The following is a 13401-nucleotide window of genomic DNA, read 5'->3' as shown; positions in this document are numbered from 1 at the left end:
ATGCTCGCGAGAGCGCGCTAATGATGCGAAAATATGGGCAGTGGGGATGCGCAATGCAATTCTGAGGAATAACCTTAACACGATCTCGTATGTCTTCTGGAAGCTAAGTGAGACTGCTCGTAGTTAATGTTGGATACAAAAGGCGTTTACAACAATAACATCAACAAATGTGGGGAATAGATGGCATAGCACTGCCGACCCTAAGATAAATGTGATGCGCGATTTCTGAGCTAAGGCATGTTCCGCAGTATGTCCATGATAGCGTGTCGAATGTGTCTCATCTTCCAGCAGTAAATTACTGGGTTCAAAGAAGAACCGAGAAATAAGAGAGTCATTGACAAGATATACCAACTCTTCAAATGAATACTGGACCCGTTAATTTCAGTGGCGACCACACAGCTTAACATAGGCAAATAACAAATCAAAAACACGAGATATACGTAAAATACACCGACTGCAGATTTAACAAGGCTAGCAAAACTCGCCATTTCGTCATTCTTTCCTACATCCTGTACTTGCAGGGCTTGAATCTGATTCTTGTGGCGTCTTGCGGTTGAGTAAATTCTGACGTAAACCAATGTTGTAAGAATGAAACCAACAATTCTAGGCAACATTGCAAAACGTGAGTACATATCCGGCAGCAACCAAAACACTACCAGAGGATAAATTACACTAAGCAGCCATACTGAGATCACCACAGCAACAACACGCTTGTGAGTCACAAGTTCCTGAAGATGAATTGCCAAGAATCTGTCAACACTTACAGCCACAACACCCAAGAACGAAGCTAGGCAAAACGTCGACAAAATAATGAGGAATGCATATCTGAAATTGCAGTCTTCACCATTTTGCTGTAACCACTTGACCAGAAGCAAGGTGTAAACTGGTTGAACAATTAATCCAACACCAACATCTGTAACAGCAAGATTCAGGAGCAGTGTCCTCAAAGTGTTTGGCAACGACGAAGTTTTTCTAAAAGCGTGGATTGTTACAACGTTCAACATGATGGCGGTAAGACAGGAAATTGTTGAACATAAGATTAATAAGGTTGGTCCAACGAAGGTTTCCAAGTTCGGATACATTTGGATAACTACCTGACCATAGCTCACAAGATGAGTTCTACATTACATTTATTCAAATTTTGAACGGCACTAACCACTGACATTTAAGATTTCTCTCGAAGCTGAGATGGTGTTATTTTTTCTCGATTCCTCTCCTTGCTAAGGCGGTTATCCTCTGTCGGTAGACGAAGGCGGTGAAGTATTCTACAAATCCCTCTTTCAGTTGTATTATTTCCATAAAATGTAGCTTGTATTTTTGGGATAACCGTGAAATGAAAACTGATTTTTTAATTTACATGCGGGTCTGTAATTACTGCTTACATTAAAACCAAAAATTACAAGTCATTGTCCTCAAGTGAGGTACTTTAGGCAAGCTATTTGTTCGGAAAACCTAAAAGATCATTAGAATTTTGGATTTAACAGGCGCGGTAGATCAGAAGCCGGTAACAATACTACCGACCGAGTAAAGATCTATAGATGCCTGCTTTAGTACTTAAAACCTCAGTTGATGGACATTTATTTTTAACATTTTAATAACAATAATAAAGACAAAAAGTAGTGTCATTAATTGATTGTACATCTGGAAAATACTTCTAGTAGTTTCATATACGGTGCATAGTCCTATGCGAAACGAATGCTCCATCATTATCTATGACTGGGTCATAGTTACTACTTGAGCAAATCATATGAAAAGAAAAGCTGGACAATACCAAGATAAAAAACCACATAAGTATTACAATGGTGTTCCAATAGGTACATATTTGACACGTTGTCCCTAAATCTAAACGTGTACTAGCTGTTGGTTTCGGCGGCGAACAAACCGTCTAGCGCATTTCATCGTATATTCATATGTTAATTTGTGCAATATAACTGTAATTATAAGTTTCATTTATTTCGCAACTTAGAGCACACTCCTGTATGTAACGATGTCGGCAAAACCGACTACTGCAACGAAGTAATTATTTATGACATTTATTAGTCCAATGTCGGCTCCACAAGTAGGAGCAGACAATGGTAACGAGATCAAGGGAATTAACTGATGAATAACCTTTTTTAAAACACCGAAAAATAGACACAGGGTAATAAGAAATTTCGGAGTTGCTTTAATTTTTACCTCTATTTTAAAACAAGTCCTGGTGCAAAGCTTTTCATATGGAAATGAGTTTGATTTCCAAGACAATGAACGTTCAAGACAAACTCATTTCAATATGAAAGGTTGTCCCCAGGACTTGTTTTGAAAGAGTAGTAAGAGCAACTCGGAAATGACTTACTGAAAACTCCGAAAATCTTACTCATGCACGGAATCTATAATTTCTTTTGTTTTGCTTCTCAACGTACTCATCCGCGAGGGAACAATATTCCAGCAGTCGCTCTTTCTATTGAGTGTTTGATGAGACAAAAATTCGCGTTTCAGCTTACAAGAGATGAAACCGCCTAGTTTTCTCGAAAGACAATATCAAATGGAATCAAAAGACAAAATTGAATTTCTTGTTTTTCTTAAATAAAGTTCAAAGTTGCATGACAAAGGGAATGAATCCTTGTGCTGCTCACAAATTAAGGTGAAATTAAAAAATTACGTACTTGGGGTTAACTCTTTGTCAGTTGATGCTGCAATAATCGTGTCGCAGAAATAACAATGGTAAACAAGTTATGGTCATCCTTTTCAAGTCAAGTTCCGAAAGTAAAGACCCCCTAGTATAACGTTCCTCATTTAAAGTAACGTCAAAAAATGAGGCCGCTTGTAAATCCTAAAATTAGAAATCCCTCGAAAGTAGAGAGCCCAGCGCCACACCAATTTCCCCCACCTAAAATACTACATAATATTTATTTCTCCAAACAATAGTCAAGTTAAGAGGAACAGGGAACTTTCCCACGCATTAAAATTAGAGACTCCACGTATCGTAATGACGGAAACGTTTCGGCTTCAATAAAAATTTAAAACTCGACTATTAACTGACTCGTTCTCTTACTCCGAGTCTGAATCCGAGAAAACTGCGATTTCCTTTTTATAGGCTGATTCTCGCATGCAGCAGTGTTCTAAACAATCAATGTTTAGTTTACTGTCCCTGCCACCGGAAAAGGCAACTGCAATACACGTTATCTTTTATTTTTTTTTAAACGTGCTCATGTGAGAAGGCATAAGTGTTCCTGGAGTCGCTCTTTTGGCTGGGTTTTCGCTGGGAAATAATCCGTATTCCTTGTAGCGTTAAACGCAGCTACTTGGATCTTTTCCGAAACAGCATAACTTGAGATAATATGTAAAAACGAACGATACTAGAGGGTGACTAATCATAAGACAATCCAGCCATAACTGACCAAATAAAGACTTCATGTAAATAGCTCGAGTCATTCTCACGTTTGCAACAACCCTATACTCTTTTACTCCTATGTAATGCTCTTCGCAAAACCTACTATTGCATATGAAGTAATTATTTATTCCATTGTCGGCTCCACAAGTAGGAGCGAGCAATGGTAACAAGATGTGACTCTGTCAGATGTTTTGTTTACAAAAAAAATACCTCAATCGACTGGTTTATAAAGTTTGAGGTCAAATTAAAATAAAACTGCTAAATTATATCCGTGGGTCTTGACGTTTGTAAGTAATATAGCGAACACGAAAGATCGTGTATGACCACATTTCCAAACAACAAGAAGAGAGCTGAAAATACGACGCGCAGCGGAGTATTTTTGGCGAACTTTGAGGTGAAATAGAATCGTAAAAATTTGTGCTTATTAAGATCAAATATCCAAACACCGTCACGGTCATGACTGTTCCTTTGTTTAAACTCGGTGAAATAAAATCGTAAAAATTTGCGCTTTTTAAGATCAAATATCCAAACACCGTCACGGTCATGACTGTTCCTTTGTTTAAACTCGATGAGTTATTAATGAGTTTGAGAATAGCTGTTCAACCAGCGATGGACCAGCATCCCATCCAAGGGGGAGTATAAATACTCCTGGTCGCTTTATGCTACAGAAACAGGGATAAACTCCGGCCTTATGGGCAACTTCCCTGACGCAGACTTCACGTTTTTGCTTTTATAAAACCGAGAGGTAACTGGCGTGAGTGTCAGGTCAATTAATCAAGCATTGTGTTTGTGAAAACTTAAAAGGCTGTCAATAACTTGGCAGACGTTTTACCCGCGGCAAATGAAGAATATTACTGAATGACGAACTTAAACTATATTATAACTGCACTGATCGAAAATAAATTAGCTCGCACATAGTTATTAGTTCATCTAAGACTGCCAAAAGGAACCACTGTCAACAGTGAACCAAATGAAAACGGTTGCTTTAACTGAAGCCACAAAGAAAATTAATCTATTGAACACCTGCAAACTGCTGCCAGTTTCATCTGCTGTTAACCTCAAGTTTCTGTTATGTAAATGAAAGAGACAACTATACGGCCAGTAGAACTACTATTTCTTAAAACAACGTAGCAACGTATCCATCAATATTCTGATCTGTGATAAAATTTATTCCAGGCTATTACGACTAATCCTTGCTTAAAGCATAAAACTACGGCCATAGAACGCAACTGGGTCAGAAGTTACCAAGCTATATCAATAACTTATACTCTTATACTCCTCAGTATGTAAAGCTCTCCGCAAAAGTGACTAATGCATATGAAGTAATCAGTTATTTATTCCGGGCTCGGCTCCACAAGTAGGAGCAAATACTGGTAACAAGATCAAATAAATTCATTGATAAATAAAGTCTTTTCTAAAACACCGAAAAAAGACACAGCGGAATACGTGCTGAACAACTATCTTGATAGTGTTAAAATACTTTGAGTCAGTTTAACACGATCTCCTTTGTCTTCAGGCAGCTAAATTTGGACTGCTCGTAGTTAATGTTATACACAAAAGGCGTTTATCAACAATAAAAGCAATAAATGTGGGGAATAGATGGCATAAGACTGCCGACCCTAAGATAAATGTGATGCGCGATTTCTGAGCCAAGGCATGTTCCGCAGTATGTCCATGATAGCGTGTCGAATGTGTCTCATCTTCCAACAGTAAATTACTGGGTTTAAAGATGAGTTAAGGTGAATGAGAGTCAACGAGAAAAGAGAAAATCTCTTCAAAGCGATGTTCGGTCCGTTCCTTTTAATGACGACCACACTGATAAAGTAAGGCAAATAACAGACCACAAACGTCACGTATACGTAGAATACACTAACTGCCGACTTGATGAGACGAACGAAATGCGCCATGTCGTCAGTCTGTGCTTCTTGTTGTACTTGCAGGGCTTGAATCTGATTCTTGTGGCGTTGTACGGTAAAGTAAATTTTGATGTTAACCATTGCTGTAAGAACGAGCGAAACAACTCCGAGGAGAAACTCCACAAGATAGTAAATATCGTATCCAGCCCAGAAAATCATCAAAGGAAAAAACACACTAAGCAGCCATATTGAAATCACCGCAGCAACAACACGCTTGTGAGTCACAAGTTCCTGATATCTGAGATGAAGATGAATTGCCAAAAATCTGTCTAAACTTAAAGCCACAACGCTAAAGAATGAAGCCATGCAAAACACACTAATAATGACCATAAACATCGTATATGCCTCACAGCCGGGGCTGTTTTGTTGTAGCAGCCCGACTAGAAGTGCGGTGTAAAATGGTTGATTCAATAAACCAACACAAACATCAGAAACAGCAAGACTCAGCAGCAATGTTTTTGAAGTCTTTGCCAACGACGAAGTTTTTCTTATCGCGTGGATTGTTACAATGTTCAACATAAGGGCAGTATAGGACAGAAAACTGTTAAAGACACAATTAGCGATATAAGTCGAACGAAGGTCTTTAACTTCGGAGACTTTGGGGTAATCACGTAGCAGTAATTCACAGGATATTTTCTCCATAATCGTCTGAAGTCTCCCTAGTGTCCAAACGGTTGTCTAAAAATTTCTTTTTTCTCGACGCATCAGATCAACTGGATCACTTGTAAGTTCTTTACATGATACTGATTGTAACGGCAGTAAAGTATTTCCAGATCTAGGTCTTCTCAGTGTCGTGTTTTCCGAAAACATAGCGCGATTAATGAAATGATAAATGACGTTTGCTGTCAAGTTTAGATAAAACTGCTAATTTGTACACGTGGGTGTTTAAAAACTTTCGAATAACTGATCACAATCAAACCAACAGGGATAGGTTAACGGTCTCTGTGTGAAGTTTATTAAACAAGCCACATGTTAGTGAAAACCTAAAAAAAAAATTCTTGAATTTCTAACCTTTTAAACTTAATAAATGAGATATTGCTTAGAATATTATCGAGTCAAGATCCTTAGCTATATTCTCAGAGAGTTGATCGACAAAACGTTAGCAACTTCACAAGAGAATGTAATACTCATTATAATATTTTTTAATATTCGTTAATATTTTTCAAAACAAAAAAAAAAAAGCAACGAAAACAAAGCGGTGTCTTTAAAAAGCCTTTAGTATGTTAATAGGCCCTTTGCACGATCCGGTCACATGGTACAAAATCACACATGCTGGTGAGCAAGTTGCGCAGTGGGACTTCTGAAACAATGCAATTCGTACCAGTCCACCTGGACCTGCCTTTGTTTTGGAAGTCCCACTGCGCAACTTGCTCACCGGCATGTGTGATTTTGTACCAAGTGACCGGATCGTGCAAAGGGCCTATTGATGGTGCACCTGCAAAGTAGTGCCACTCGTATGTGCTGAGCATGTATCTCGCGCGGCAAAAACTCCATCTCCAAAATAGATATAACGCATTGTTTAAGGTCATTCCCCCGAAAAAGAACGCACAATAGATTTTCGTTCAAATTTTGCCTGTTGGCTGCTTATATCAAGAGAACTTAAATTTTGAAATAAAAAAGGGGGGTCCCCATATTCGTTTAGGAGCAGGAAGACCCTCGATCAACCCCATAATTCCTTAAATTATCTGCTTTTAGAAACGTTTACATTTAAACCACTCACTTTACGCTTTGTGAGAGCAAAAAAATAGGGAGAAAGTTGAGGGAGAATTACAACAATGGATGTACTGCATCAATGTTAACGAGCAATTTGATGTACGTTTCCTGATAAAGGCACCTATATTTAGTCAACAGGGATTCAATATGTTCCAGTCACGCAGTGTTCTTGAGGGCACATTCCATCGTTTACGAGTGCTTGCTATGCTCTCATTTTCAGTGATAATTTGTTACTCTGCAACAGAAATCTGCCTATATTCACTGTATAGAAAGAAGGTGATCGCTCCATTCAAACTAAGTATAAAAATCGTTAGGTCCCCGTACTCGTTTCCGAGAAAAAACGATCGTCTCTCGCAACCCAAGCTGTTTAGAAAAAGCCACCATTTTGTACGTGCACGCACTTGCGAGCGCGCGCTAATGACGCGAAAATCGTGCGCAGTAGGGATTCGCAATGCAATTCTGCAGAATAACCTTAAAGTGATTCCTCATATTTGCATTGCGCATCCTTACTGAGCATAATTTGTGGCGTCATTCGCGCGCGCTCGTGCACGCGCACATTGAAAACATAGCGGATTTGCCTTGATATTGAGTTCTGTCAGTTGAAAAATGACTATAGCTCACTAACGAGCTCGGGCACCCCAAATTTTTTTCCAGTCATTTTAATCAACTAATCATTAGCTTTGCGTGAGAAAAGACTTATCTGATTTCTATTGTTGAAAATTGAGTAAATAAGGAAAATAGCAACTGCATTGTAGTCTTTTCTACTTTGCAGTTTCATAGCAGTGGCAAGCAATTTGGTTTTAATATTTTGACAAGGATTTAGCTCTCTGTCAAAATCAAACTCAAAAAGTTTATTTGTGTCCGACACAAGTATTGACTGTAGTTTGAGGCGTGTTTTCATAAGTCTGGGCTCACAAAGAGTTTACAATAACTTGGAATGCGTTCTAGTAATAAGCATTAAATAATGCTAAAATGGGACATTTTTAATGCCTCACTGCTCTTTAAAGAGCATGGGCACCCCCCTTTTTTATTTTATAATTAAAGTTATCATATGATAAATATTCAGTGGACAAAGTTTGAACAAAAATCTATTGACAGTTTTATTTCAGGGGAATTACCTTAAGCGAATGAGTACTATATGAAGAGAAACAGTCGTAAGGCATAACCGATTAAGGACGGTGCCTACTTTTGTTAATGCACACACGTTCTGCGCATCACGCAAGGCATGGCTTCAGACATCTTGAGGTAGATCTGTAGCAGTAATGCACAAGATCATTTCTTCAGCATATCGATCGAGGTTTCTTTTATAGAGCTTCTTTCGAAACTCGCTCTTTCGAATTTTGTTTTTATGAAACACACTTCAAATTTTGGGGAGAAATGAGAATGATAAGTGGCGTTAGCTGTCAAATTGAAATGAAACTGTTCTTGTATATATGTCCGTTTTGAATTACTGATCCATTAAAACCAAGAAGGAAAACGTCACTGGTCTCTGTCTGTGTGCATATTGTCTATTAACCAAGTCATATCTTTTGCTAAAACATAAAGGACTCTCTTCCATTTCGGATTTTTTGGATGTGGCAAGTGACATTTCGGTAAGAATACAACCAAAAAAAAGATCATTACCTACATAACCAGGACGTTGGTCGAAAACAAGTTAGTACTTGCATTCAAGAAATTTCATGACTAAATTCGTTTTATATTTTCAAAAGAAAAAAGGAAAGGAAAACAAAACCATATCTTCAAAAAGTCGCTTAGTATGTTGATCGATGATACAGCTGTAAACTGCTGACAGTTTCATACACTGCGCATGCGGCGTGCACAACAATTGTGTTTCCTGTAGGAGCACGTTGTTCAAGAGAATCAATACCACATCAAAAAGTGAAGTGAAACTTCCACTAACTATAAAGTCACAATCCAGACAATTATATACAACACAAAGCATAGCCCGGGGAAGAACAACTTTTCGAGTAATTAAATATGATTAACATCCAAAACAAATCGAATTTTCAACTTAGAACAGACTATTCCGATGTTTATTCACATTATTATCAACTGCATGATTACAAGGTTAAGAGTGCTGCTATCTATAGGAAAACTTTACAAACATCTAATAAGGCAAACGATCATGGAAAACTACCACAAATTACATCGATGTTCTCTAACCATAAACCAAACAATTAAAAGGGAGAACATGTTACAGCAGTTCTTTGGATGGTTTTTAACAGCTGTTGATGGTTAAAGCAGTAACTTACAGGATTCAACAATAACAACACTGCAAGTGACTGGTCTTAAGATTAGTGTGTTCCGCGATTTCTGAACCATGACATGTTCCGCAGTATGTCCATGATAGCGTGTCGAATGTGTCTCATCTTCCACCAGTAAATTACTGGATTCAAAGTTGAATTAAGATGTACGAGAGTCCGCGAGAAAAGGTAAAATCTTTTTAAAGAGATCGTGGAGCCGTTGATTGCAAAGACGACCAAACTGATAAAGAAAGGCAAGTAACAAATCAAAAACACCAGATATACGTAGAATACACCGACTGCAGATTTAATAAGGCTGGCAAAATTTGCCATTTCGCCATTCTCTGCTTCTTCTCGTACTTGCTGGGTCTGAATCTGATTGTGACTTTTTACGGCTACATAAATTCTGATGTACACCACTGTCGTAACGAGAAGACCAATAACTCCTACAAATAACAAAACAAGTATAAAAATATCCAGCGGAATCCAGACAATTGTCAAAGGAAGAAGCACACTAAGCGCCCATTTTGAGATCACCACAGCAACAACACGCTTGTGAGTCACAAGTTCCTTATATCTGAGATGAAGATGAATTGCCAAAAATCTGTCAAAACCTATGGCAACAACACCGAAGAAGGAGGCTAAGGAAAACACACATGCAATGACATGCAAAATCACATAGGTATTACAGCCGGGGTTGTTTTGTTGTAACCATTTCACCAGAAGTGAGGTGTAAAACGGCTGACTCAACAAACCAACACCAACATCAGAAACAGCAAGACTCAGGAACAATGCTTTTAAAGAATTGGGCAACGAGGAAGTTTTTCTTATCGCTTTGATTGCCACAATGTTCAGCATAATACAGGTATAGGACAGAAAACTGTTGAAGACACAATTTGCGATGTAAGTCGAACGAAGGTCAGCAAATTCGACGACTTTGGGGTTGAACTCCAGCAGAAATTGACAAATTGCTTTCTTCATCATATCCACAGACGTCTCTTCAAGGTGACCGTGAAGTTGACATAAAAGATGTTTCACGAAGCTAAGAGAGTCTCCTTCCTCAACACCACAAACCAATTGGTTCACTTTGGCTGAAAAGATTCCTGTTCTTAATCAAGTAAAGCGCCTTAGAAAACGAAGTCAATTAAGTGTCCCAAAACCCGCCACTTCAGACATTTTGTTATCATAAAATGCAGTTAATACTCGTTCTTCTTAATTAAGTCAAAACACTAAGTAAACGAAGTACTTCCGGAAAAAGTCATTTCAGATGTTTTGTTGTCATAAAATACGGCTAAAACTGACAGTATGTTAATTGCGATGAAGAATTAATACGTGGTTCTTGAACTTTCTAAAAACTTATCAGAATAAAACCAAGACATAAACGTCACTGGCCTGACAGCCGGGTTTATTAAAAAAGCCGTGTGTTTTCCCAAAAACATAACAAAAACTGGCCCGAAATTGAACATTTTAGACGTGGTAAATTAGACATCGCAAGGCATTTCATCCAACGAAGACCCTTAGTAACATGCTTGATCGCAAATAAGTAGAGTTGGCACGTGGATATGAAAATTTCCCATACTTAATTAATATTGCCATGAAGGTAAAACAACACGGAATTGTCGTTAAAAAGTCGTAATTCACAAGATCATTTCTTCATGACACCGATCGAAGTTTCTTTTATAGAACTTCTTTCGAAACTCGCTCTTTCGAATTTTGTTTTTATGAAACACATTTCAAATTTTGGGAAGCAATGAGAATGATAAGTGATGTTAGCTGTCGAATTGAGATGAAACTGCTATTGTATTTATGTCCTTTTTGAGTTACTGATCCATTAAAACCAAGAAGGAAAACGTCACTGGTCTCTGCCTGTGTGCATACTGTCTACTAAGCAAGTTGTATCTTTGGCTAAAACGTAAAAGACTCTGTTTCATTTCGGATTGTTTGGACGTAGTGAATGAGATGTCGGTAAGAATACATCCAAAAAAAAGATCGTTGGCTACAATCTAAGGACCTTGAACGAGAACAAGTTAGTACCTGCATACAAGAAATTTCATGACTAAATTTGCTTTATATTTTCAAACGAAAACAAGGAAACAAAAACAAAACCATGTCTTCATAAAGTCGCTCAGTGTTTTAATCGATGGCAAGTCTCGTGTATTACGCATGTGGCGTGCACAACAAACGCGTTTCCTGAAGGAGCACACTGTTCAAGGGAATCAATACCATATGAAGTGAAACTTCCACTAACTATAAAGTCATGATCCATAAACAGTTAACTATGACGCAAAGCCTAGCCCGAAGAGAAACACTTTTACCAGCGATTAAAATACATTTAATATCCAAAACAAATCTAACTCGGGTCAGAACATTCCGATGTCAGGTTCAGTATTCACATTACCATTAACTACACAGTTACAAGATCAAGAGTGCCGCTACACTTTAGAGGAAAAAACTAATAAAAATCTACAACGAATTACATCGATGTTCTCTAACCATATACCAGAACAATTTAAAAGGGAGAAAATAGTAAGCAGTTCTTTAGATGATTTCATTAAACTGCTGTTCATGTCAAGTGATCTGCAATTTCTTTACACTTTCGGCGGTAAAACGTTAATGATAGCCTACTAAATGATGTCTAATCTTAAAGCAGTAAATTACAGGAATCAAACATAACAACACTGCAAGTGACTGATCTTAATATTAGTGTGTTCCGCGATTTCTGAACCGTGGCATGTTCCTCAGTATGTCCATGATAGCATGTCGAATGTGTCTCATCTTCCAACAGTAAATTACTGGGTTCAATGATGAGTTAAGATAAACAAGAGTCAATGAGAAAAGAGAAAATCTCTTTAAAGAGCGACTGGGGCCATGGACCGCAAAGGTCACCAAACTGATAAAGAGAGGAAAATAACAAATCAAAAACACCAGATATACATAGAAAACACCGACTGCAGATTTAATCAGGCTTACAAAATTTGCCATTTCGCCATTCTCTGCTCCTTCTTGTACTTCCTGGACCTGAATCTGATTCTTGTGACTTTTTACGGCTACATAAATTCTGATGTACACCACTGTCGTGACGAGAAGACCAATAACTCCTACAAATAACAAAACAAGCATAGAAATATCCAACGGAATCCAGAAAATCGTCGAAGGAAGAAACACACTAAGCGCCCATTTTGAGATCACCACAGCAACAACACGCTTGTGAGTCACAAGTTCCTGATATCTGAGATGAATATGAATTGCCAAAAATCTGTCAACGCTTATGGCCACAACACCCAAGAAGGAAGCTAAGAAAAACACACATGCAATGACATCAAAAATTATATAGGTATTACAGCCGAGGTTGTTTTGCTGTAACCATTTTACCTGAAGTGAGGTGTAAAAAGGCTGACACAACAAACCAACACCAACATCAGAAACAGCAAGACTCAGGAGGAGTGCTTTTAAAGGATTGGGCAACGAGGAAGTTTTTCTTATCGCGTGGATTGTCACAATGTTCAGCATGATACAGGTATAGGACAGAAAACTGTTGAAGACACAATTTGCGATGTAAGTCGAACGAAGGTCTGCAAATTCGACGATTTTGGGGTTACTCCCCAGCAGAAATTCACAAATTGCTTTCTTCATCATATCCACAGACGTCTCTGATAGCGTTGTTACGGGGCGTGTTGCGGGAAGCACAACTACCAGCTGAAAAAAGGAATGAAAAAGCCAGAGCCTTGCAGAGTTTGCGGAGTCGGTCTTCTGTGTGACTACCGTCTCTGCAAGCCCTGCGGCGGAGACGCGCTAAAACAACGTCTTATCCGCAAGCGAGAAAAAGCGAAAAAATGTTTTGAACTTGTTTTGCTCGAGCTGAAAGAAAGAAACACACCAGTTAGAGAAATGTATCTTATGTTATAACGTAAGGCACTATGGCTTCCAACAACCAAGAAAAACTGGAAGAAGAACTCGCAAAAATAGATCCCGAGGTATTGCGTTATTTCGATCAACTTCTTGCAGAAAACGCACCAGCGGTAAGAAAGGTCGTCCAGAACGTGCTGGAAGAACCAATTTCTCAAGAAACGCAGGCGCGTCTGCAAAAGCCACTTCTTCCGAAGCCTTACCAGGCAAGAGCCCCTCCACGCCAAAGAAAGTCGAGAAAAGCGCAAGCACT

General features: G+C 38.5%; 3 protein-coding genes across 3 annotated transcripts; all 3 read right to left on the bottom strand.

Moving 5' to 3' along the window:
* Nucleotides 1-230: 230 nt before the first annotated feature.
* Nucleotides 231-1082, bottom strand: LOC145490517 (adenosine receptor A2a-like). The gene has a single exon (XM_081469626.1). It carries the CDS (start codon nt 1080-1082, stop codon nt 231-233), a length of 852 nt encoding a protein of 283 aa, XP_081325752.1.
* A 7741-nt stretch (nt 1083-8823) lies between these two features.
* On the bottom strand, nt 8824-10400 carry LOC145491190 (adenosine receptor A2a-like). The gene has a single exon (XM_081470340.1). It carries the CDS (start codon nt 10224-10226, stop codon nt 9294-9296), a length of 933 nt encoding a protein of 310 aa, XP_081326466.1. The 5' UTR covers nt 10227-10400; the 3' UTR covers nt 8824-9293.
* A 1445-nt stretch (nt 10401-11845) lies between these two features.
* Nucleotides 11846-12875, bottom strand: LOC145490960 (histamine H2 receptor-like). Its single transcript, XM_081470080.1, has one exon. The coding sequence runs from the start codon at nt 12873-12875 to the stop codon at nt 11943-11945; it is 933 nt and encodes a 310-aa protein (XP_081326206.1). The 3' UTR covers nt 11846-11942.
* Nucleotides 12876-13401: the final 526 nt, after the last annotated feature.

This window comes from Orbicella franksi, chromosome 6 (assembly GCF_964199315.1).
Source record: "Orbicella franksi chromosome 6, jaOrbFran1.1, whole genome shotgun sequence".
NCBI lineage: Eukaryota > Metazoa > Cnidaria > Anthozoa > Scleractinia > Merulinidae > Orbicella > Orbicella franksi.
This window is presented reverse-complemented; position numbering and strand designations above follow the sequence as displayed.